This window comes from Anguilla anguilla, chromosome 11 (assembly GCF_013347855.1).
Source record: "Anguilla anguilla isolate fAngAng1 chromosome 11, fAngAng1.pri, whole genome shotgun sequence".
Taxonomy (NCBI): domain Eukaryota; kingdom Metazoa; phylum Chordata; class Actinopteri; order Anguilliformes; family Anguillidae; genus Anguilla; species Anguilla anguilla.
Window position 1 is genome coordinate 10147251 of NC_049211.1, and position 25330 is coordinate 10172580.

The following is a 25330-nucleotide window of genomic DNA, read 5'->3' on the forward strand; positions in this document are numbered from 1 at the left end:
GCTCATCCACCTTTACCTGGCTTATTACACTCATCCATGCCATGGCATTCCAACTGTCTTAACCCGTACGATGTCTGCAGTTCGCCTTTGCTATGGAAACACATCAGAGCCTACCAAAAATGTGCGTCTCTGTCAGGAATACGTGTAAAATACCTCACCTGAGTACCACGTGCAAGGTGGATTTTACATTTGTTATGTCTGAAGAGTGCATTCACATGCAAACAGTTTCTTCTTATGTCTTGTTTTGAATGGGAATTTTTGTTTGGTTACGTTGCTCGGTAAAAACATTCATTAGTTTATTAATTACTCTGGTGGCAATGTTCATTGTCACAGGCCATCTATCCATATATATATATATATATATATATATATGGAGTGGGTTTTTTCAGTATGACTGATATAGGATCTGTCATATGACAAATTGGATAAATGAATAGCTGAAATAAAAATGAATAGCTGAGATAAAAATACAAATAGAGTTAAGGCAGCATTGGCTTCCCCTCAGAAATCAGACTTGATTATGTTGAAAACATGTTGCTCTTACCTCTTCCTCTCCCTTATTTACACCATATGTCCTGTGCACGTTTGAGCAAAATAAAATTCAACTTTGTGCACTTGGTTGTAAGCGGGTCACCTCCCCTCATCACCTCTTTCCAAACGTGTTCCCATTTGCTAGAAAGCCATACACACCATGCAAACTGCATATCAACAGAAAGTACTGGCTTGTCTTGTACATAATCATGTTTTCTGAAATACAGCCTTGCCTGTTTCATGTATGCAACCAGCCCGTGAAATGTGCGAAATAATTTAAGGATTATATAATGCTTAATTATGTTTTAATTAGATGGTGTTCAGGTCTATTAATTCCAAGTGACCACTATTCCAAAACTGAATTTTAATTAAAAAACAAAACATAAACGGTACAATACTAAATTATTTAACCTGCTTGGGTGAAAACGTTATTGGGGAGACAGATCAGATATTTTTCCTGTATCAGTGTCAGAACTTACCTGACATGTCTTACCTGTCACAATCCACAGTAGCTGAATGTTATGCTAAAACTTCATCTGGATTTTTTATTTATTTATGCCATGCCTAAAGACCTTTCTTTCGACAGGAAAAAAAGGATATTCTGCTAATTTCGCCAACGCAACTCAATTTAAATTCAGGTTTACCTGATAAATTTGAATTTTGACTATTTCAGTGTCGAGAAAGTTAATCTATTTCTCCAAAACGCACCTGTCATCAGTCGTTGAATGTTAACGTTCTTGCGGAGTGTGTCTTTCTATATTGTTTGTTAACGCTCGGCTGTAACGGCTATATAAACAAAATCCGACTGTTCTGTTGCCCATCCTGTACATTTTCCACTGTACGTGTTTTTTTCTTCCAATAAACGTATTTTTAACCCCCCACCCCCTTTGTAGAATTAAGTTACACCGTATTAGCTGTGTATATATGTTCTCTGTTGAAGTAAGCGCTTTAAAATCGAAACATTGATTTGAACACACAATTCAATGTGTGTTTAATGAGAAACGGAGAACCCGCTACAGTGCTGGAATACTGTATTAGAGACTATTTATACTATTAGGGAGACCATACGCGACATTTTTTTTTTCATTGACTGCAAAAGAAGGAATCTAGCCACATTAAACGTGTAAATTTTAAAGGCAATATTTTTGCACGGAATTTAGACAAGTCATTTCATAACGCCTACTCTGTCGGTGATTTGCCACAAGATCCCACAGCACTTGCAACATCGTGAGTAGCCTATGCGTGTTCTGCACCTGTAAGACATGACACTTTTATGCGCACTATAATGACCCATATTGTAGGCTGTGTAATAAAACCTTGTATTTTTGTGATAGCAGAAATTGAAACGTGGTGCGTTCAGTTCTTTATTTCGTCTCTTAATTCGCAGCTTCAGATTTTTTTTTTTTTTTTTTTCTCTCCAGACTTTTTCATACGCAAGGAATACCAAGGTCTCAGCCTGGTGAATTACTGTCAGTATATTCATCTATATACATCCGTATATATTACCGTAATTATTGTCAACGAATTAATATATACTGGGCATACATATTCTTATGAAATACGTTATTATTATTATTATTATTATTATTATTATTATTAATAAAGTGACTAGAATTATAAAATAAGTAGTAATAGCTGTGTTGGCATCTGTGACAGTACTAATCATTGTCTTACAATCGTGTAAGACTTGCCGTTGTAAATGAAATGGTCAAATGCGGCATCTCTACTCCGTAAAAATTGTTTCAGGGTAAAATATTAAAATTACAATTTTTTTAAAGTTATTGTTCTTATACCCGTCTCTTGTAGTCTGAAAGATTAAGATTATGATTCTCTGTGTCCCAGTAGACAACTTGATTGATTACATCATATTAAGGTCATTTCTACTTTGGGGTAATTTTCTTTCCTTGCCTCGGGCGCTCTTAGGTTGTGCATTTTTATTGCAGGCTGTGCTGCGGCTCTGCTCTGTTGTTTTCGCGCGCTATCGAATTAATGATCTCGAGGCCATTCAAGTGAGGCTGTGCGACCTCAGGGAGGTGGACCAGTGAACCGCTTTATTATTATTATTATTATTATTATTATTATTATTATTATTATTTTCTGTAGTAGTATAGTAGGGATGGAAGGAATTATATTATTGTGATAAATAATAATAGTAATCATCATAACAGTAGCCTAATATTCGATTAAGGATTTATTAAAATAGTTCTATACCTTTCTAAATGTGATTTTTAAATATGTTAACTGTTATTCTAGGCAAAATTTGATTTGATCATTTATGCAAGATTGTTATAATTAGCTGTTGACATCTTAATAGTAACTGTACATTGACTGTTTTGATTATTATTTTCAGTCGATGTATAATCTAAATTGATATAGCTTAGGCAGACAACCATACACTGGACGTAATTCACATCAAATGTGTTGGTTTTCCGTTCATCGCTTTGACTATAATGGTTTTGGAAGGGCATCTGTTGGCCGGTAAATAAGTATAATAAATGCGGGTTTTGACAAACTGATTGCTTAAGTGAAACCCAAATGGTGCATTAATAGAATATCAGCTTTCAGTTCACCGCTTTGCTGTGGTTTCTCTACTTACTTTGTTGGGCTGTACTGGACGAGACAAGCTGTGTTTCAGATGGCCAAGTCCTACCGGAGTGAGTGTGCTGTATATTTACAGGGCCTTGTCAGAAATGCGTCAAAGAATCGCAGCGCAAGAAACAGAAAGTCTCTCGAATAAGCATGCAATTAGCAAAAAAATAACTGAAATTGACGCTTAATTTTCGCAGCAGACTGCTGCCACCTTCTGTGACAGAGTTAAAATTGACTTTTTCCTGCCTTGATTGACAAAATTGCCAGTTATCAGATCTGATTTGAGGTCATATAGGTAGAATGAAAACGATTACTTCAAACGTCATTAAAATGCCCATTGTGACAAAAGTGGTGGTTTACACACAATTTTGCTGTTTTGAATTTTTAAAAAAAAAACAGGTCTTACTGTATTGAACGGTAGCCTATAAAACACATTTTCCCGCTGCACGTGCCATTGCTAGTTGTGTGTGTCACATGACTAAATCCACAATCTGCAGGATGAATTTTGACCGGATCGAAACCTTTAGTATGCACATCTCAGTCCTTTTACACAACCTTTTTTTGTGTGTGTATCTGTCTGTGTACAACATGACCTCAGTAAGTATTGTCTTAAATCAGTAGAAGCCTTACAATACAATGGATTGTGTACATTTTAGTTGCTTAAATGGCCCCCGCCACAACCGTGTATCATATAACGCATATGTTCACTTGGCAATGAAATAGGAGTGTCATTTATCAATTGATTAAAATAATATGCAGCATTTAGGTAGAATATATTATAAATACTAGATATTTCACATGGCTACGTTGTTATGACGAACAGCATGGATCTTATAATTCCTAAAATGTTACCCGTATACATATATACCAGTCTTATCGACAATAGCAAACACGTCCAGAAATATAGGCTTGTGTCTTTGCTCACACTCTCGTAGGGGATATCGTTCATATCAGGATAGGGTCCGTAGACCGGACTGACATCAGTCTCTGGCGGCGGGTTTAGAGGGAAGAAAAAAGTGTCTAGGATTAGCGGTCAGATTTCCCATTTCCCATAGACGCCCAAGGTCTTGAACCCAATTAATGGCTAATAATTACCAAGCCAACTTCACTGCAGCCGCTCCCGTGCCTTCATTAAGCCGAGCAGAAAGAAAGGGACCGCTCGAGCGCCAGGGGTAGCCTACTCCTCTAAATCAGCCAAAACGAACGTGTTCCAGCGCTGGTCAGTGTATTTTATGCTGCCAATAACGAACGAGGATCTTCTAATTGATTCACAGACGCGTTGACATAGACTGCTTCCTTTATTTTTTTGTCAGTCGTATTTGTCATGCAGTTACTCAGATACATGCAAGTGCTCCCGTATTGACTCGTATGCAATTTGTATTTCTCAACTTTTTCCAGCTCTGTTGTATTGGTAAAAATTAACATTGACGTTCTGTTTTCTTTCTACCTCTAGAAAGCTGCCCTCAACTTGTACTCTATTACCACCATCATAAGCGTGTAAAACATTGTTTTAAACAGAAGTAAGTGCAGGCTATTTGCGTACCTGCGTTCGTGTATGTGTGTTTGCACGCGCCCGCGTGCCTGTCGGGCTGTCTGCGCGTGTGTGCGCGCGAGAGAGCATATTATGTCCGGAAAGCTTTTCACCCCCCTGAAGTAATCTTGTTTACTTTACTGTTACATTGACTCTGGCAGAATGACCATTTACTGCGCTCATAATAACGTATAATTCACACCATAGGTCAGTGTTTTGATGTATCTTGAATACTATGTCCAAAATCCTGGCTGGGAGGGTTTTATTTCAGATATCTAATGCAATGTGATGTTATCTCCGCGTAACTCATAATCCCGAGCCTATTTCTACCGTGGATAAAGCTTCGGTTTCACAGTGTTAGGATAAAACTCCACATGGACTACAGACCACACGAATCCTATGTATAGTTCATGCTGCGTCATATTTCTAATTCCTGTTCCACATTTCTGTCTCCGATTTTATTATATGTGTAATGCACCCACTGAATTGAACGATTATAAGGAAATAGCTTAACTGTAAAAATTGTAATTCAAGTATATTTTCTATTCGCTCTCCTCTCTAATAATACCAACCAATTCACATGATTCACAGATATGTTTCCGAAACACTATGTATTTCAGAACCATCCGTATATTTGAATGTATCATCTTTCTGACAGTTCGCAACAACTGATTGGCTCAAACGCACTTTGTTGTAGAGGAAGACCACAGGTTAGCCAAATGTTGGTATAAGGATTTGCATTAGTGTTAGTAGTGTGCGGTACCTTTGCGACTTTCCAGAATTATGCATTGTTCCAAATCAAGTTTTGGTGTCCTTCGGCTTCGGTATTCTGTAATTAACTTATTTATTTTGATGTACACTTTTAGTGAATTTAAAATCTTAAATCAAAACAGATGAAGAATTAAAGCAAAGGTATATTCAAACGGAAAAATCAGTGAATCGATATTTTAACAGGGAAGCCGCTTTCTTTTAATGTCATTACCAATGAGACATCATTGCGTAACATCAGACGGATTCGGATGTAAACACACCTAATTGTGATATAAACGGTCTTAATAATAATCATAAGAAGTCGTATTATGAACAGCACATGTTAATAAAAAGACAAACATTTGACCGGGGCTTATCAACCGGTGACCAATGATTGTAATTTTCTCTAAAACCGACTGATTTGATTAATACAGATAATAAACTGCAGTAGAGCTGCTGATGCTAATGCGAAAAAACGTATGTAGCTGCGGCCTGGCTAGCACTGCACCTCTCTTCCGGGGTCTGGGCCAACATCCCCCTCCCTTCTTGCGCTCGAGCCACAGGAAAATGGCAACAATCTGGAAAGAAAATACTCCAAATGCATGGTTACAGGACAATCACGTTTCCAGGAGCTCGTAAAAGGCAAACGTTTAAATGACGCAGAAAACTATTCCCCAATGAGCGAGTGTGGAAGAGGAACACTTTTCTTTACAAGAGTAATTACTGTTAATTGCTCTCAAAAAAAGGTGTTACACTGTATGAAATTATTTGTCCAATCCAATGTGAGAAATAAATGCGTTAGGCTATATTTTATTTTGTTTTGGAGAGTTAATGAAAACTTTGATGGGCTACAACAGAATAAAACAGCTGCTTCATCCAGCTTAACTTCTCTGACTTTTTTAGTACATTAAATGTAGGTCGCTACTGTAAAAACATTGTGAGCGCCTACATATAGAGAATATAATGATTAGGTAAAGAAATTATCACCCAAAATATGATATAATCTCACGAATATACATGTATATATTTAGTGCTATTGTTTGGATTTTTTGATATATAACCAGTCCGTGCTTTTTTCTAAAAAAATATAATAAAATTAAAAAAAAAACTTTAAAAAAAAACAAATGCAGGGCGCGGAACTTCTAAGTCCTCTTGACTAATCGGATAATCCATAATAATAATAAATCAATATTACAATTTATTTACCTTTCCTACCACTCCGTAGAGTGCGTTAATTCGTTATTTCAGTTTTGGTTACTTGTTAATGCGACATGAGATATGTCAAAACAGCATATTGCCTATGTTTTAAAAGTCTTGAAAAAAAAAAAAAACATTATTGCATGTATCAGCAATTCTAACGAATTAAAAACAAGAGTGGTAGCATTATTTGGTAGGTGTCATTGTTGTGAAGGTAGTACTACCCGAGTACTGTAATTTTGTTTGTGCCTGAATTTACTCGCACATTGATGGAATAGGAGGTACTTAAATCGGCCAGACTGTTTTTTTTTTGACTGTAATACAAATATTACAGCAAAAAAATATGTATTTCAGCGAATAACTCAAATCCTAATAGCCATGTACGTTTATTTTATATCAGAGGTATCAATGTATTTTGTAATGCATTGTGTTTACCTTAACGACAACAGAGCTTTCAGAAATTTATTCATTTTTTGGGATAATGAATGTGTCTGTGGTAAAATATTTGGATATTTCTGAGCGGCAAGTCTAAAATGGTATATGGATCATCGACGTATATCACTATTATTATTATTATTATTATTATTATTCATTCACCCTTACGAGTAGAATAGAAGTAACTTATTTATCGATGTCTTTTTGCTGTGAGAAATTATCTAGAGAAAGAAAAACTGATAAAGCTTGCATCTTGATCGCGGTGCTTGGGAGCCAGCCTGTCCCAGGGGAGTTGTGCTTTACCTCAGCCGGGGTGGATTATTACAGTCGGTAAACCTACATTGCAGCGGCACTATCCATGGTTGCAATTTTGCAAACGATCACACTTCAACTATTTGATAACGCCATTTTAAATGCACGTCTATTGATGAACAAAATCAGATTGATTAACCCGATCAGTAGTATCTCAATGCAAGTGTAGATGATGAGAACATTTATGAAAGATATATTATGAAAGAGTTTCATTAAAGCGATTTGCCAGAAGAAGAAGAAGAAGAAAAAAAAATCAGACGTTAAATTGCGCATATAGGCTAATGTCTATATAATATAGAAATGTAGGCTACATGATATTCGATCCCACCCCCCTGTCCTTTTTGCATGCACACCATGCATATATGCGTCGGGTAAAATGGAAGCACATAATGCAGACATTTGTAAAAAAAATTTAGAATTGACTTTAAATATATTACATTTTGAGTTTTATAGCCACCAGCCAACGGTGCGTTTGATCGCTTTATTTTTTTAGTGCTCATGCCTCTTGACAATTAAAGCAGACGACACAGACTTGTAAATGAGGATCTGTATTTATTTTGCAAGCAAATCTAGCAAATAACCATTTAAATGCTAATCCTGTTAATGCACTGACATATTAACAGGCCAAAAGGACATGCATATAACACATTGAAACGTTAATTTACCAGCTTTGAAACGTATCCATTTCCAAATGGCTTCAACAGTTTGTAAAATTGCTAGACTCTCCTCGTCACGTCCCTGCCTGCTCCGTCTTATTAGAAGTTATGTCATTAATTCAGTTCGTCAGTAATTAAGGTGTGCTGTATTTGTGTCTCTTGCTTAGTAGAACTTCTGCATAGATGCTGCAAGACGACAGAAGGCACGTAGACATTACAGCGTAAACCAAAATATGTATTGCAGTTTTGAAACAGCAGTTCAGTTGCTTTTGCAAATGCATTTTTATTAGAATGGATTTTTTTTTCAAGGAATACACAGGAACACCAGAATACACTGTCTCGACAAGCGCTGTCTGTCAAATCCCTATCCTGTTCAATATACTATACTTGAATATGTATGTATATATATTCTATACATATATATAAAACACATGAAACATGCATATGCATTAAAACAGATTGAAGGTAAAGTCATACTTACCATATTAGATGATCTTTTTTTTCCCCTTGACGCTACCTTTTATCTTGTTTATTGTTTACACCGCTAAAGTAAATAAGAAGTCGGATCACACTAGGTAGCACAAGGGTGATTTGGCACATGGAAGTAGAAATCAAGTTTTTGTAAATGTGAAAGGTTTGTGTTTATTTCTGTTCTTAAGAACAGCAAATCCTGTACCGTAACCACCCGCTGGAGTACAGGACTTCTGGTCTTATTTTCAGCCGAGAGTACTGAGCGTTGAGAGGACTGCAGCAGCGTGCGACATTGGGCAACATATGAAACGGGAGTCACCGCGTACACGGGGTGCTAAATCATCTGCGTAAAACCAAATGCACTTTTTCATTTGACCTTATACCTATTGATGGATCTAAATTAATGGTGTCGAAAATAACTGCATGGAAGATGGGGGAGGTTGCGGGAAATAAATAAAATTGCACATTAATAAAGGAAATGTTTAAAATGGCAATAACGATTATAATAATAAAGATAACATTTAACCAGGAGCAGAGGAAACGTGGTTTATAGTTTAGGTAACACAAATATATTTGTAATAATAATAATAATAATAATAATAATAATAAAGTGCATTCTTGCAGAATTGTACCGTACCTTAAAATCCTTTCTTGTCATGTGTTCATTCTTTATTTTGTATCGTAATTGAATAATGTCGGTATTTGATCTGAAAACAATCACCTTGCAATTCAGGGATGCGACCTTGACCCTGCATCCCTTGCAGTGTCCAGCGCGAGACCGGATTCCGCAGGTTTGCGAAAAATAAGAGTTATAGCTCTTAAAGGGGCAGCAGAGGGGGTGAGGTTGAAAGAGGGGGGGTGGGGGGGGGGGGTGAAAGAGCCTGAGATGGTGCGGAGAGAAGGAGGAGGAGGGGAAGAGATAAGTGATCTAAAGGGGAGACGATAGGACAAAAAGTGATGATGATGAATACATTGGAAAGTTTTTTGGCCCTGACGAGGGTGTCAGATTGAATGGCCTGTGCGCATGTGCGAAGGTGTCCAAACTGACAATGCTTGTGAGATGAAGATAGTGTTGTTGCTGCTTCTGGGCTCAAGGAGGACGAGAGGAATCTACAAGCCGACACCATGAGATCCAAGGCAAGGGCGAGAAAACTGGCCAAAAGTAGGTCTTTTTTCCCTTCTTACACTTTCACCCGGCGTCTCGATACTCCGAACTCACGTATAGATCTCAAACGTGTCCTTTTCATTTAACAGTTCCTTAAGAAACGCTTCTTTGTCCTCGTCGATATTTTCTGTCTTCACAAAAATCTAAAAGCTAAAATACTTTAGAGCCTTGTATTCCCACCCTTTCGCTGTTGCTGCCTCCGTTTGCTTGTTCACAGCGTCAGAAGTTTCTTATGTGATGAAACAACGCTGATGTTCGCCGTCTAAATGATAAGGAGAAAATAATATTGTAATTCCAGGAGAACTGGACGTTGTAGTTTCGCCGATTTCTGCTCGTTGAGGTTAGAAACCGTGGAATCGTTAAACGAAAGTTAGCTAAAAGTTGTCGAAAGGGATAGTAACTTTTTTATTGAGTCGTTCCAAGTCTTGTGAAATAATATTCCTGGCTTTTGAAATAGTGGGCGCTGTAGCACTGTTCATGGCAACGGGGAGCTGGGAATCCAAAGAGTGAGTAGCGCTCAGAAACAGACACACCGACAAGGGGACACGTTATGTAGGAGAGGGAATTTGAAGGAAAATGGCTATGTTTTCACGGACTTTTCCCCCAGTCTTTTTTACCTCACAAGAAATTGCATCAACGAAGCCTTTTTTTTCCTGGGCCGTTGTGTTTCAATTGTGTTTTGGCTCTCCTTCTGGGAATGGCAATCAATAATGTTCGAGCTGCAAGAAAATACATTTCTCTGGACTGTTGCTAACTTGGTTGCTGTTTCACATGGGAAATGTGTTTATTCTTTTTTAATTGTGTTGTTTGCGCCGTTTATTTTCGCTCAAGGTGGTTTGGTTTTTAATTTTTCTTTAGAAAGTCTGTTTGGCATGTAACACGTGTATTTTGAATCTTTCAATGCCTTTCTTGAAATAGCAATTAATTATTTCAGTGTGTACCAGCGTTTCCTTCGACTGTTAATGCACGTACAGCAATTTAGGAGTGATCTTATTTTTATGTGCTGTTATTATTCCAAAAATTTTAGATTTTGTCCCGATGCATCTATTCCGGATTATAATTTCTTTAACCTTTTCCCGGTGAGTTTTTAAAAAAAAATGTCGTAATGATATTGATACACGACATTGGACGTCAGTACACCATTTTCATATAGCCTTATGTTACTAATAATAAAACTATTCTTAAAATAAGAACAAAATGTAACTGCTTGTGTTGGTTTAGAGGATGAACTCGTGCACAAATCAAACCGTTACGACATTGCATGATATCACATAGGCCTGTAAGTAAGCTTTTGTATTATTACAGTCTTAATTTCTGCATCTTAATTGGAAAAACTTCTGTAGCTTGCAGTATAAACATACTTCAACTTTATAATAATATGTGCGAAATAATTATACTATGTTTAGGTAGCGTTTATGGATATACAGTATTTTTCATCTTGTTCTGTGTGTATTTAATTTAGCACGGTGCCTCTTCCCAATATTTATGATCGCTAGAAATAGTATCTATCTGGCTAATTATTTGAATTTTAATGGAATGTGTTAAAATAGTGTCACTAATACAATACTTACGCACCGTACAATAATGCATACATTTCTGAAAATAGTAGAATTGTTCATATTTGCTTATTTATTTTCATAACGCCATTATGTGGACAAAAGCATCAAACACTTTACCAACATATTTCAAGTAATTTGTAAGTGTGATTAGAGATTTGCAATTGTGTTAATGTCCACAATATAAACATACTAACCTTGTTCTCCTGCTTGCTTGGCTAGGGCAGTAGTCGGCTCACATCCCGAAATACCTGGCTTTAGGAAGGAAACGCACAATTCCACAACCCCCTTTTCCTTTAACAGGTGGGAATTTTAGCGCGCCAAGCCTGAAAATACTTATGCATAAATTCAACAAGTATTTACTTAAGAATGTTAATGCCTCAAAATTAAAATCGAGCAGCAATATTCTATTAAGCTTTCAAAAGACTCATTACACCTCTTTCCATGCATGGTAGGCCATTTGTGTGCAATTCCATGGTGTAGGCCTTTCTCTCTGCTGGAGTTTATCCTCAGCATCGATGTAAATAACTTTAAAACTTTCTGTTAATTGCAGTATATTTTGTTGAGACAAGACACACCGCTTACATGCTTTTCCTCACACGAATGGTACATTTAATGTTCATAAACTACATGCATGCATTCACATACATGCATGCACACGTGCATACACATACACGCATATACACACACACACACATACATACATACATACATACGTACATACATAGCCTACATGTTTTTGTGCACCTTCGTGTTTGATAGTTTTAATTCCTCTTGTAGGTCTATGCAGTTTTACTGATTATATCGAGACGGGGCATACGGGTTTTGTGGAAATTAGGTAATTTTTCAGTCACCGGCTTAGTTTGACACGGTTAAACAAAATCCACGGGGAATCTTGGCACTGTAGGCTACTGCTTGTGGACTACTCTAAGTTGTGTCGAAATGGATAACTTCGTACCGATCAGTTGTGGCCGTTTGTTAGTTCCTTCGTTGCTGCATATTTTGGAACTGTAAAACAGAAATATTCGAAGCAACTTTGCAGCGCGCGCTGTAGCAGGCCTACAGCACCCAACAGAATGTAGATGCATAACTTAAAATATTGGCATGTGTCAGTGTATGTTGATATTTCTGTCGACAGATTTTGCAGTTACATTATCAAACGTATTTATGACTTCCTTTAAATCACGCGATGATCGAACACGCATATGGTTTTTGTATGTTATCGATTAAATTTTTTTGAAATAATGCTTAAACCTTTTTTGTATGATTTAAAGTAATGCCTTCAAAAACGACAATTCCACCACTGCAACTACTACTACTACTACTACTACTACTACTACGACTACGACGACGACGACGTCGTCGACGACTGCTACTACTACTACTTATAATTCTAATAATAATAATAATAGTAATAATAATGATAATAATAATAATTTCATCATCATAAACTATAATAATAGTAATCTAAGTACATATTTATGGTCTCCATTCACATAGATCACATGTGGTGTGGTGTTTGCATTTGTTTGCAGAATTTTAGGTTGTGCCAAGTTATGTTTTACTCAGGATGTTATTCATACGTATTTCTGTAATTTTATAATATGAAAATATATTGTCATGTAGAATTTTGTGACTCGACGCTCCAACACATTCTAAACACCAATGCTTTTTATGCAGTTTTTTTTTAAAAAGTTCTTAAAGGAGAAGAATGCTTTGCATTCTAAAATATTGTTCTTTCCGATATTTACTGTCATGATTAAATTTTCCGCGACTAAATAAACAATCACATTTAAAAGTTAGATATTTGACAACTAGACAACACAAGTAGCAGTGTGCGTCCAATAGGTCACTACATGACAGAGAATAGCACGAAATACAAAGACTGGATGCAGGAAAGAAATTGATCCAGGCCTCCCTGTTTTATAATCTCTGCATGAATTACATGGGAACATTCATGGGAGTTACCACATACTATAAGTGACACCATGAAGTCCAAATTACATAAATAAGTTAAGGAAATGCATTCTTAATCAGATTAATTATCAATAAAATTGAGAGAAGTGTCGTATACACATATATTGAATAGGGGGGGGAAAACTGTTTATTTGAAACAAAGCGTTTTATTGTGCGAGCTAAACGTTTACATTCGATCTACTGAGAAACTCCATGGAGTCCTTACAAAAGTTTCAATCCACAGTGCGTTTTGCCTTTCTTGTATGCTAAATTGGCCTAGATATAATTCGGCGACATTACGCGTACGAATAGTATGACAAATCAGAAAAACTCTTCCGAATCTGAATGTACAGCTTACGTGATATCGGATTTTTATAGGCTGTAAGGACCGGAGAATTCTGTGAGATCACACCACTCATTTCGCGGCGGCTGGGGCCAATAGGTGGATTCACACCGCAAATCAACTACAGCTAAAACCGTATACCTCCAAAAAAAAAAAAATCAATAACTAATTTTAGGCTTTATTAGTTTGGTCTGCGCTTAAATATCCGACGTTATTTTTGTTTTATTCGCTTTGAGAGAAAATTTGTTGTTGACCTTAGCTAACATTTTAGGCACCGTTAATGCAATGCACTTTGCGGTTAGATTGCAACTGCCTTTCAACAGGTATAGAATGTCATCGTGCTTCCACAGGAATATGTAGGTGTGAGCAGGTTAGCCGGCCTTAACACCGGTGTAATATATCACAATTATGTGATCGTAGTACGTCGTTTTACCCTCTGAGATAGATACAGTAGGCTACTCTTGTCGTTTATGCATTCATTGACTGTACAGGTAAAGACAGTCACGGCGCCAACGGCACCTCTGCCTCGATCTGTCAGGCTAATTTCTCCCGGAATTTCTAGAGTGTGTCGAACGACACTGTTTAAAAAAAAAAAAAAAAATTAAGATAAGAAGAAACACATTTTTATATACCAGATCTCAATTTACAGTGCAAGTGTGTTCTTTAATGTCTGGCCATGCTTTTGATGGAGTTGACCTTGGTAGTGACTGAGTGTACCCTAACCATGGGAGAAGCTGGATCCAACATGACATCTCTCCTGGTACAGGAAAGGATATCAGTGCATGCAGTTGAATGCAAGACAGCTAGCACGTCAGCCCCAGTGTGTGGAATAGTCCATCTTCCTTTGGTGTTGTGCAGAGCTGAACGCCTCCAAGAGTATTTGGAATATAAATCTCTATTTTTTTTATACATTGCACTCCGTGAACTCTTAATTCAATCAAAGCTGAAGCTTTTCGAACATAACTTTTAATTATACTATTTATTTTTGGACAATAGCTTTACATTAATCTGTACTAATGAAAACAAAATATTTAAGTTTTGACAAGCAAAATCACAGTATGTAGTTATACAGAAAAAGTAGTACTATTGGATTACTCATGACAAATAATTGATATTATTGTTTTTGGTAAAATAATAATAAGTTACTATCATTGTTAGTCATCATTAGTGGTAATAATAATTACATTTTCCACAGCTCGATGGTAAGCCTTTGAATTTATTAATTTGGTGCAAAAAAGCTGGCCAAGTGGCAAAGACTTAAAAGTTTGCCTATTGAAGTAAACAAGGCGCAGACATGGTCCTGTAACTTGGCAAGAAGAAGTGACGTCATTAAGTCAATATATTGTCTGGACACTTATCACCGACTATCAACACTCCCTCACACAGAGAGCCATTATTAGGGGGGAGTCATAAGGTCTCAATAAAAGTTTGAGCTTTGAGATTTCTGATCCTTGGAGAATACTATTTATTCACGGAAGACCTCATTGAATGAAGGGAAACTGGTGGGTACTGGAAAATAAAAGGACCTGGCTTGCAAATCTCTCTCTCTCCCTCTCTCTGCCTCTCCCCCTCCCTACCCCTCTCTCTTTCCCTCTCTCTCTCTCTCTCTCTCTCATTCTCTCTTTCTCTTTCTCTGATCTCTCCCTGATTTAACAAAGCAAATCTATAACAAGCCCACATACCTGAGGAAGTTCACCTGTGCTGGTGCCCGATGCAGCCGCGGCTGTAGGTGTTACCGCTCGTCACAGCGTGTTTACGTGATTGATCCTTTTTATGAGAACGTTCAGGTTTAACTGAGAAGTCAGACTGATTTTAATTTTGTGGACTGTTTAGATAGAATGTATGTGTTATGAACAACCCATGTTGTTGTACAGCCTATGATGTTTTGACAGATCTAATAAAACCAACCCATAACGCAGTAAAACAACAATGAGAGCTGTGTTAAACCTCTGATAAAAGACACAGGTCCTACCGTATATACCAGACGCTGAGCTTGCACAGCTAAAATGGCTGACAGTGAAGTTTCCTCACCCAGGTAGAAATTATAACAGAAATTAATATTTGCTCCTCTCCCCCCAAAAAAAGAAAAAAAAAAGATTTAATTAAATTAAAAAATGTAAAAAACTTTTAAGCAGCCATTCAAATAGCACTTGCTAAATTCTTTACACAAAGTTTAAGAACAAGGTGATGCAGCAGTTGTATTACATGTCTTTCTTGGTATGCAATGAAAATACAAAAGGATATGAGGGCGTAAACTAAAGAGCTAGTCCTGCTATCTTTGTTCTGTGAGTTCGGAGTTTGTGTATGATAAGAAGATGTGGTCAATGGCAAATTTCATGCATACCCTCTCGCAAATTGTCACAAAGTAGATTATATATCTGTTAGCACGGAGACAGTATTGTTGTCTGTCTGCAAGGAAGTACTTAGGACTACATGCAGTAAAATATACTTTGTAGCCTGATTTTCAGCTGTTCTGAATTATTCTTATCTATTTTGTTTCCCTGTCTTGCACACATACGCACATACACATACATGCAAGCTTGGAAACGCGCACACACACAGGTATGCACCTGTACACACGTAGATACACACAAAACAAAATACATGTAAACATACATACACACACACACACACACACACACATCCTCTGAAACACAGGCATGCCCCACACACACACACACACACACACACACACACGTCCTCTGAAACACAGGCATGCCCCACACACACACACACACGTCCTCTGAAACACAGGCATGCCCCACACACACACACACACACACACGGGTGCAAAACCCAACATTTGCATACATGTGCTAACACAACAAGATGCAAACACACGTTGCGTGTAAGATTTTCTTTTTAAGATCAGCGTGGATTGACAGCGTATAACATAACGTAACATAATACAACGGCGAGAACAGGCCGCTCAGCCCAACAGTGCTCGCCATTTTCTTAAATAAATGAGTTTTCTGATTACCTCTGTACATGCTAGTTCCTGAGCAGTCATTGGCCTGGACGCTATGCTAGCCCAGGTCTTTAGGAAGTGGGAAGGTTGAGTGCTGGTGTGGTACAGCCAGCAGGAGTTGGCCTGGAGTTGTGTCTGAGAGCTGGGGAACGCCTACTCGCCTGGCCTGAGACTGCTATCTGAAGTGTCCTACGGGTTTTTTTGTTTTGTTTTTTTTTTTGTTGTTTTTTTTGGAGGTGAGGTAGTACGGGCGACCTTGCTCCGGTCCGTCACAGGTGACTCATTACACAATCTCTACACGCCGTTGTTCTGCGGGGGCCCCTGTTTGCTACATCTCACTGACTCTACGCAGTGAAGTCAGGTGTGGAGGTCTTAACGGACTCCCGGGTGTGGTGCTACTAGCTACTGTGACACTGTGTCCTAAATTTTTAACAGATTTATTTTCTTTAGATATTTATGTCTTTATATCTTAGCTAAAATAATTGCTTAATTTTGCTTAATTTTGCAGTGCAGAGTTCAGTGTGGATTGGATCTGGGTTATAATCATTGTATACGTCGAAGGTGTGAATCTTCTTGCACACCAAACTATATTGCTTTCGAGTAGCAGTCTCAATTTGAGTTTTTTTAGTTCAGTACATTTGAGCTATTTTTATTTGCTATGAATTTTTAAGAGCTTCAAATTCTTTTCAGTATTCTTGCTGCATCTGTTTGTCTTTCCTCCACATAAAATAAATGCTGACTGAAACTCATGTCTCTGCACTCATTTTATGTGTGAAATATCTCTGGGTTTTAGTCCAGTTGAGTTGGAAGACCGATGGGCTGAATTCCCTGTTGTGAGTCACACTTGCCCATTTTGATGTTCAATCACAGTGGCATTGGTGTCACATCAGATTCATTGCAGCCCTTCTACCTAGAGCTTCCTCCTTTTACGGCCTGGCTGTCTGACTCCCTTGCACCCGACGGTGCTGGGGTTCATGCCTTCATACCCTAGTCTCTCGCCGAGCTGCCCGCTCTCCCTAACGTCGTCTGCTAGACCGTGGAAGGGTCAGTTGTCATGAACTTCTTAATGAGTGGAGCCACAGTGACCTGTCAGTCACTCACCATTTCAAACAAACAAAGGTTTTTCTTAACACTGCAAATTGCAACAGTTGATTCTGGTCTGTGAGCCACAGGCCTCAAGTCATGGAATCACAGCTTCACTTTCCCATTACCAGCACACGGGTCCAATGGCTGCCCTCTGTAGCTTCTTTACTATTATCAGCAGAGGTCCTGCTGCCTTTCACAGTGTTGGAGTTTGGGAACAGGCTCCACACACGCTCCCAATTCAGTTTGCAGACTGGTGGGGTTGAAGTTTTACTAACTGCAAACGGTTTATTGGACCAACACTGAAGTATAATTAACGCAGAATATAAGGTTCTGTGTTGATTATTAGAGGCTATAAAATGGCAAGAAGTCACGCTCATAGAAAAAAAAGTAAAAAAGGTGACATTTCTTTAGGTGTCCAGCAATGGAATTCAATGCTGTGGATTTCTGCCAGTTCAGTAGGCACAGAAATTGGGTTTTGCGGAAATCTTTAATAACAGTAATCAAAGTGCAAGACTGCAATAAGTAGATTTTGTCTATTTGGTGAATGCTGTAGTTGCACTTGGGTGAACGTTTGCTTTTGGTCTGTTAATCATCAAAAGAAAATATCAAGATTGTCTGTTATATTTTGTTGAAAAAGCTACATTTGCATGAGGTTTTAACTTCAGGAGTGTGTTAATATTTTAAATTGTGTTGAGACACTTTGTGTAAGGAATGCATATTGTTCAGAATGTGGAAATACAGAAATAAAGCTATGGCCTTCTACCCACCTGCCTGTGTTCTATTCCACCTGCCTGTGTTATATCCACCTGCCTGTGTTCTCTTGCACCTACCTGTGTTATATCCACCTGCCTGTATTCTGTCCCACCTGCCTGTGTTCAGTTCTACCTGCCTATGTTCTGTTCCACCTGCCTGTGTTCTATTCCACCTGCCTGTGCTCTATCCACCTGCTTTTGTTCCCTGGCTGATGCAAATGCATCTATAAATGTGGATGTGACTGAGGTGGATGTGTGTCCTGCTGTTGCTCTGTGACACACATAAGAGAATGGTGTGTGTTCTGTATGTTGTGTGCTGGGGGTGGGGGGGGGGGGGGGTGTTAACCAATACATACACAAATGCACACACACGGATTTCTGAAGTACATAGCAGACTCATCTGTTCTTCCACAAAAGAAAAAGTTGCATTTTGAGAGAGGGAAGGAGGTGGGGAAAGGGAGAGAGTGAGAGGGAGAGTTATTGAGAGGGAGGGAGGGAGAGAGGGAGGGAGCTAATTTGCACGGTGATGGCAGTCGCTAAGCGAGGGTGTCTCGACCGAGACACGGCCTCAGACCTTGATGTTGCATCCTGCCGAGATAAGGAGACAAATGCCGTCCCCATGGTATTTTCGGCGGAGAGATGCATTTTGCTCCCTTTCAAGTCTGCTATCAGCCGTGCTTTCAAACGCTTGGCCCGCTCATCTATCTGATGTGTTTATCTGTTGTCCTCTGCGTTTTGTCGTTAGCACAGAGATGGACAAGTAGTGTCTCATTAAAGCGGATTAAACTTGTGTAATGACACAGGCGGGGGGGGGGGGGGGGGGCAGTTTTACTTTTCTTTTTTTTTTTTAGTATTCTGAGATCAGGTTCTTTGATTTCGAATGATAAAGGACACTTTTATGTTTTCAAGACTGAAGTGATTAGACTGTCAGCCTATCATCGGTTTTGACAAATTTACTGTTGGGGAATGTCGAGATTCACAGTAATTGACCCATCATTATCAAATGGCTGTGCCAGCCCGCCGGTCCAGGCCAGTGCTGTATTTGTTTAATACTTAACTTTCTTTGAAATTATAAAAAAAGGGGGGGGGGGGAGGGAGGGGGGGCGCTGATCAGTCCGCAGATGAATGCACTGCTTATTTTACTGCCTTCTCGACTATTTCAGTCCCTGAAAATTGGCTTAATTATATCAATGGTATGTTTCTTTTTTCAGTTTGCAACACAATTAGCCCATCTCACTGACTGCAATTTATTTTCATAAAAAATTAAACGGGTGGCATGTTGATTTTCGGGTTCCCATGAGAGAGAGAGAGCACCGTTGGTGTGTTTAATTTCATTAACTACAGTGTGGCCTACAGGAAAAATATATAAAACCATAACTTGCCTCCATTTTCATAAACCACTTTAGCGCCAACCGCCTAAACAAATCATTAGAGCATTAGATCTCACTCATGGCATTTTTTGGAAGCCCCGTGTGTTTTGTGGTCTATGGGTAAAACATTGCAAAACCAGTTATGTTTCAAGAACCGTTTAAAACATTTTCATCAATATGTACAACCAATTATCATGCATTTCATTGCATGTGTTCTGCTCTCAAAGCAAATCACCAGTCTGTACTTCAGTATCTCATTAAATATTGCTTTTAAAAGCTATTGTCATCGCGCTGAAATGTTTGCTATATTGTACATGCGATTTTATTCCCTAATTGTAAAGAATGCCCCACTAGTTTTCTTCTTAATAGAGATTAATAATGATTTCAAGTTTTAAGAACCCCCGTTCTCAGAGCAAAATAATCCTATATTTCTTTATACTTTTGTGTGTGTGTGTGTGTGTGTGCATGTTTGTGTGTATATAATTTTGTTTTGTTCAACTATATGAAAAATATTTATTCATTTTTAAATATCCAAAGGTGGTATCCATGCAGAATGTCTGTATTAATTCTCTGGATGAACAGCACATCTTTCCATGTCAAATTCCATATCTGTCAATGAGTATTTTTCTGTACTTCTGGAAAAAAAATGCATGGGTGTATGGACACATAACATGGAAGCCTAATCTAAAACATCCATGCATATTCCATAAACAGTAGTACATGCGATAATAAATTCACAGATTACTCTAGTACTTCTGTTCTGAAGTGCAGTGCACTGAACTTCAAATCATTAGTCAATATTCCCCCGATATTAAATATTAGTGTCTTAATTGTCTTAATAGCAAGCTTGCATAATTAAGGCTGCTACATCTGTGCATATCTAGCTGGCCAACTATATATACAAACTATCAACCTTTGTGAACTGAAATAGTTTGCTTTCATGAAAGCAGTACACTTACTTTGTCTTGACTACTTGCACAGAGGAACAAAAGTGAGTGCATATGTAGGTGTATCTGGTCTGCATATGCAAATAACTCATCTGTCTACCTGTAGATTGTTTAGTTGACATGTTATAGAAGTTTAATTTATACATTTTTAATTTAGATATTTTTTCTTCTTTCATCAGTGCTTATTTATCGTGTTTGTTGCTCTTAATTCATAATATGCAAAAAGAAAATGTTTCTACCGAAAGGCAATATTTAAATGGCATTCATATTGTCCACTATGCTGTTGGTAGACCATAATAATGTCAAAGAACATCAATGTTTGTATTTTGTGCATGAATGATTTTAAAATTGAATGCATTAATAGATCAATGAAATTTGCCTGGCCCTATATTGCATCATTACTCTGTTAGATAATCTCTCTCTCTCACACACACACACACACACACACACACACACACACACCGTCACCAAAATATTATTCTCAACTATGAGGGCAAGTGATGTTTTAGTCAATTTATGACATAGAAATAAAATAAGTATTCTCTAAATGAACTAGCATATATCAACATTATTCTCAAAGATACATTTGCTTATTTTATCACCTTATTTTATTATTAGTGGCATAATGCTGTTGTGTGAAGCCAAACAAATGTGGGTTATCACATACCATTGATTCTGGAGGAATCTATGGCCTTATAATGTCTAGTGCAAATGCATGGGCATTTCTCAATGGGCTTCTTTCTTTTTCGTTTTTTAGGAAACCGATATCTGTGAAAACCGTAACCCTCTAAGATTGTGTTCCTAAGGGGGGCTGGGGGACGGGCAAGGGGGTTGGCAAGATGGGGGTGGGGGGGATTGGGGGGGTTTTGGGGGGGGGGGGGGGGGGGGGGGGGGGTTAGTGGTGATGGTGGCAGGGTTCAGTCTTCAGTAAAACATTTCAAGATGGGCTATTAACTTCAATCCTGCACTGTGATTTTTTTTTTCTTTCTTCTCCCCCCCTCTCCTCTCCTCCGTCCGTCTCTGAAAGCTATAGCTCTATCCTGCAAGTGTCCGGTTCCAAAGTAATGATGAGGCTGCGTGTGAAAATATTGAATTGCAAAAACATCCAGGGAGGAGAGGCTCTGTGAATGGGCCTTTCAGCGCGGGTCCTGCTCACAGCCAAGAGCCACTGAGTGATGGACAACAAATGGCATTCTGCGCTCCGCAGACACCCTGCGAGCCTCTTCAGGGGACAGAAGCCGTGCGTCGGCGTTGTCGAACGTCTGTCGGACCGTCGCATTTTCGGCTAAGGACGGTCTGCGTTTTGCAGACTTGGAAGTTGTCGCGCTTTTGAAGGTCGTGTATGTGAGGTGTGTAGGAAGAACCGTGTGCATTCTGGGTAGTCACTGTTGATCCACGACTTCAACTGACAAAGTATTTCTGAGCTAGAACCTCGCCTGGTTTTGTTTATTTTTTTTTAAGATTCTTGTATGCGTTTTGTGAACGCAGGTAATGCAGAGTGGCGAAGGGCAGTCAGTGGAGGTTAACTGTGGCATTATTGAAATGAAGCTAATTGTATTGTTTGGAGTAAAAGCCTAGTGTTTACTGCTGCCATTAGCAGGCCCAATGGGAGCGAGTCTTTCATGTCTGCGTCTGTTATCTCTTTTAAACCTTTTACTTGGTTCCATTAGCGTTCACGTTTGCTTAATCGTGGCCAGCGCTTTTGTTAGGAAACCATGACGTGCCTTATGCATTGCGTGTGCCTGCTTGATAAAATTTTGGTGTGATGTTTTTCTCAGCAAAGGTAGCAGTTTTTGTCTGCAAATTAAAATCAGCCAAGTTGAATATCACTGCCGTTGCTAACTGTAACAGAAAATAATAAAGGGTAAGTTCACTAACAGTCGTAGTCATTCAAATACTGGATAAACAGCCGTTGTGGAAAATTGTCTCTTTTTGCATGCAGCAGTTTCTCATTTCAGTTACAGCTGAGGGAAGTCTCGAGTTATCCGTCTGTTGCTGCTGTAATGTAATGCCGGAGATACAGCAGAAGTATTCTCCCACACTTGACCTCAATGATTTTTAAACGCACAGAGAAGTGGTCTGGTGTACTGATGTCCCGAGGATCTATCCAGCTGCTGTCAAATCATTTTGTTTATTGTGGACCTGTTTCTAACACAGCTCCTTGGCCGTATTAAAAATTGCACATTTTTTGCTGCCCTTGTGCGTGTCTGCGGTTATGATTGGAAGATGTCTGGGTCTTTTTGTCCTGGCTTGCATTTCAAAAGACAGTGCCAGAGAGTTGTCTTAAAAAGTAAAGGTGGTACCAACAATTTATTTCCTCAGAGGTGCTTGCTTAAAAATAATGCATTTTTCAAATGAACGCCTTTGTTATTTTTGCACAGCGTATTAAATTGCTTGTGATTACGCTAAATCATGTTTTGCCCTTAATATTTGTATGGAATTTTAAATAACTTCAAGTATAAAGTAGTGCTCTTCATTATTTTTTTCAATCGTTCTAGTCCGTTTCTAACGTAAGATGGAAAAACCGTGAAACAATTGTTGTGCAAAAAAAAATGTCCGCGCGGGAGCAGCCCTGAGGCCTGTGGAGGAAACAGCTGGTTGTGGGGTGAGAAACGCATCAGTAACGTGAGGAAAGGGGGAGAGCTTTGTCTGAGGTCCCGGGATGTATCCTGTGTCTCAGCCGTGTCTTCAGTTTCCCCAGTTTGTGACTGCACATAGGATTCTTGGTGTCTCTGCAGGTTCACTGCACGCTTGTGAATACAACCCTAGCCCCAGCCCCCCCCCCCCCACAGGCGTCTCACTCTGTGAACCACATGTTGGCATCTATGCTTCTCGGCGACTGACGTCCACCCCTCAGGTTTTTTTTTTTTTTAAAGTTTTTTTTTTTGCGCGCTCCGGAACGTTCGGCTCTGGCTCTTTGAAAAGATGCAGCGTCTTTGTCCTCCCTGATAAAAGATGCCGTAGTTTCCCTTTTCCCTCCTTTATGGTCCCGCTGGCGGCTCCTGTAGAAGTGCAAATTGCACCCTCCAAGGGGCTATCCTGAGCCTCTGAGGGCCAGAATCCAGCTTGCTAATTACACTGAAGATTCCATCCTGCAAAGGCCCAGATTCCCACAACCACCTGGCCTTCTTTTCTTGTCAACTTTGATGGCAGACATCCCACCACCCCACGAGCCCCTCCTCCCCCCACCCTTCCCCCCCTCCTCCTCCTCCTCCTCCTCCCCCCATACCTCACATTTCTCTTTCTCTCATTAATAAGGGTTTTAAATTGCTTTCTGACCCTGACAAACTGCTCTTGTTGAAAAGGAGATGAGAAAGGGATGCAAGGGTGGGGGGGGGGGGGTTGGTTGGAGGAGAGGGGGGAGGGGGGAGGGGGGAGGGGGGTCGATGGGGTTTGGGGGGTGGGCTGGGTTTGTAAAGTATGTATCTGAAGTCCATTGCCATTAGTTTGAATTCTGTTAGGTCTCCCGAGAAAACTCTCCCACTTACCACCGCACCCCCCAGCTCCCCCACCCCCCAGCTCCCCAACCCCCCCACCCCCCACTCCACCACTCCACCCCACCAGACAGAACATTGCATTGTAAGAAAAGACTACTCATAGAAAGAGCACTGCATTCTAAGAAGAGACTACTCAGCGGAAGAGCATCGTATTGTAAGAAGACTACTCATAGAAAGAGCATTGGATTGTAAGAAAAGACTACTCATAGGAAGAGCATTGCATTGTAAGAAAAGATTGCATTGCATGGGCTGTGAGTCTTCCACAGGCTGCTCATCCACACACACCCTGTTCTTCACTGGCATACCTTTGCAGAGACATAAATTGTATGTTGTGGCATTACCTTACTTTGGTGGTTTTGTGACTTAAGACACTGCTGGCATGAATGAAACAACATACAGAAACATGATGCTGTCCCTGACCTGAGTCAGACCATGAAAGGTTTTCAAAAATGAGCAAAGAAAGGAGCCAAAAAGGTTATTTTAGTCATTTGGATTCTATTTGCTTTGCACCACGGACAGCCTATTAAAAAAAAAAACAGAATCAATAAATCTTGCTGCAGTCTGCCAATTCATAGCTCCATTGTGCTGGTGGAGAAAGAGATGGAGAGGTTTTCTGTGGAAAACAAATTGCTCTATTATACCTCCGTCTCTATGACATTATCAGCTAAGATTCCCAGAGGCAAACAAGCCAGATTTGCATCTTCCACAGAGGAGAAAAGTAACTGCAGCACACGCTGCGCTGGTGGCGTCGAATAACTTCCTCAACCTTGGCTGTAATCATTAACTCTCCGTACAGACAGACAGCTGTCTCGTCATAATGCGCCATTTGTCTCAACCGACAGCACCGTGTTGTGTGGAAACTTCCCTCAGCTGAGAGGAACGCATCTATTCTGGTGACATTCTGTAGAAAGACTGAATATGCATCCAGTCAAATAAATAAAGTAAGCAGGCCCCGGAGGACCGCCCTGTTTGTAAGAGGCCGTGTGCGGCGAACGCTGCTGATTGGCTGCTCGTATCTTGCATCGCTTTTGCCGCGGATGTCTTCCTCAGACGGTTTAATGTTTAACTCGCGCTGCGTCGCCTTCCTGATCAATAGAGCGGCGGTCTCGCCGCTGGGCCCGAGGTGGGTCCCGCAGCGCCCCTGGGAACAGGTGACCGCAGCGTGCCGCGGGCCTCGGCCCCCAAATTCGTTCCGTAGTTCTGTCCCTGCTTGCCTGC

At 39.5% G+C, this 25330-nt stretch overlaps 1 protein-coding gene across 4 annotated transcripts in view; it reads left to right on the top strand.

The window, feature by feature from the left end:
• Positions 1–25330, top strand: part of prdm16 (PR domain containing 16) — a 294901-nt gene that overhangs the window by 77069 nt on the left and 192502 nt on the right. The window contains exon 1 of one of the 4 annotated variants that reach the window (XM_035381357.1): positions 9343–9634. The exons of the other annotated variants lie outside the window; for them this stretch is intronic. Within the exon in view, the coding sequence (XP_035237248.1) occupies positions 9598–9634 (37 nt within the window). The 5' untranslated portion in view covers positions 9343–9597. Of the gene's footprint in view, positions 1–9342; positions 9635–25330 lie in introns of those variants that run through there. 4 annotated transcript variants of the gene reach the window in all.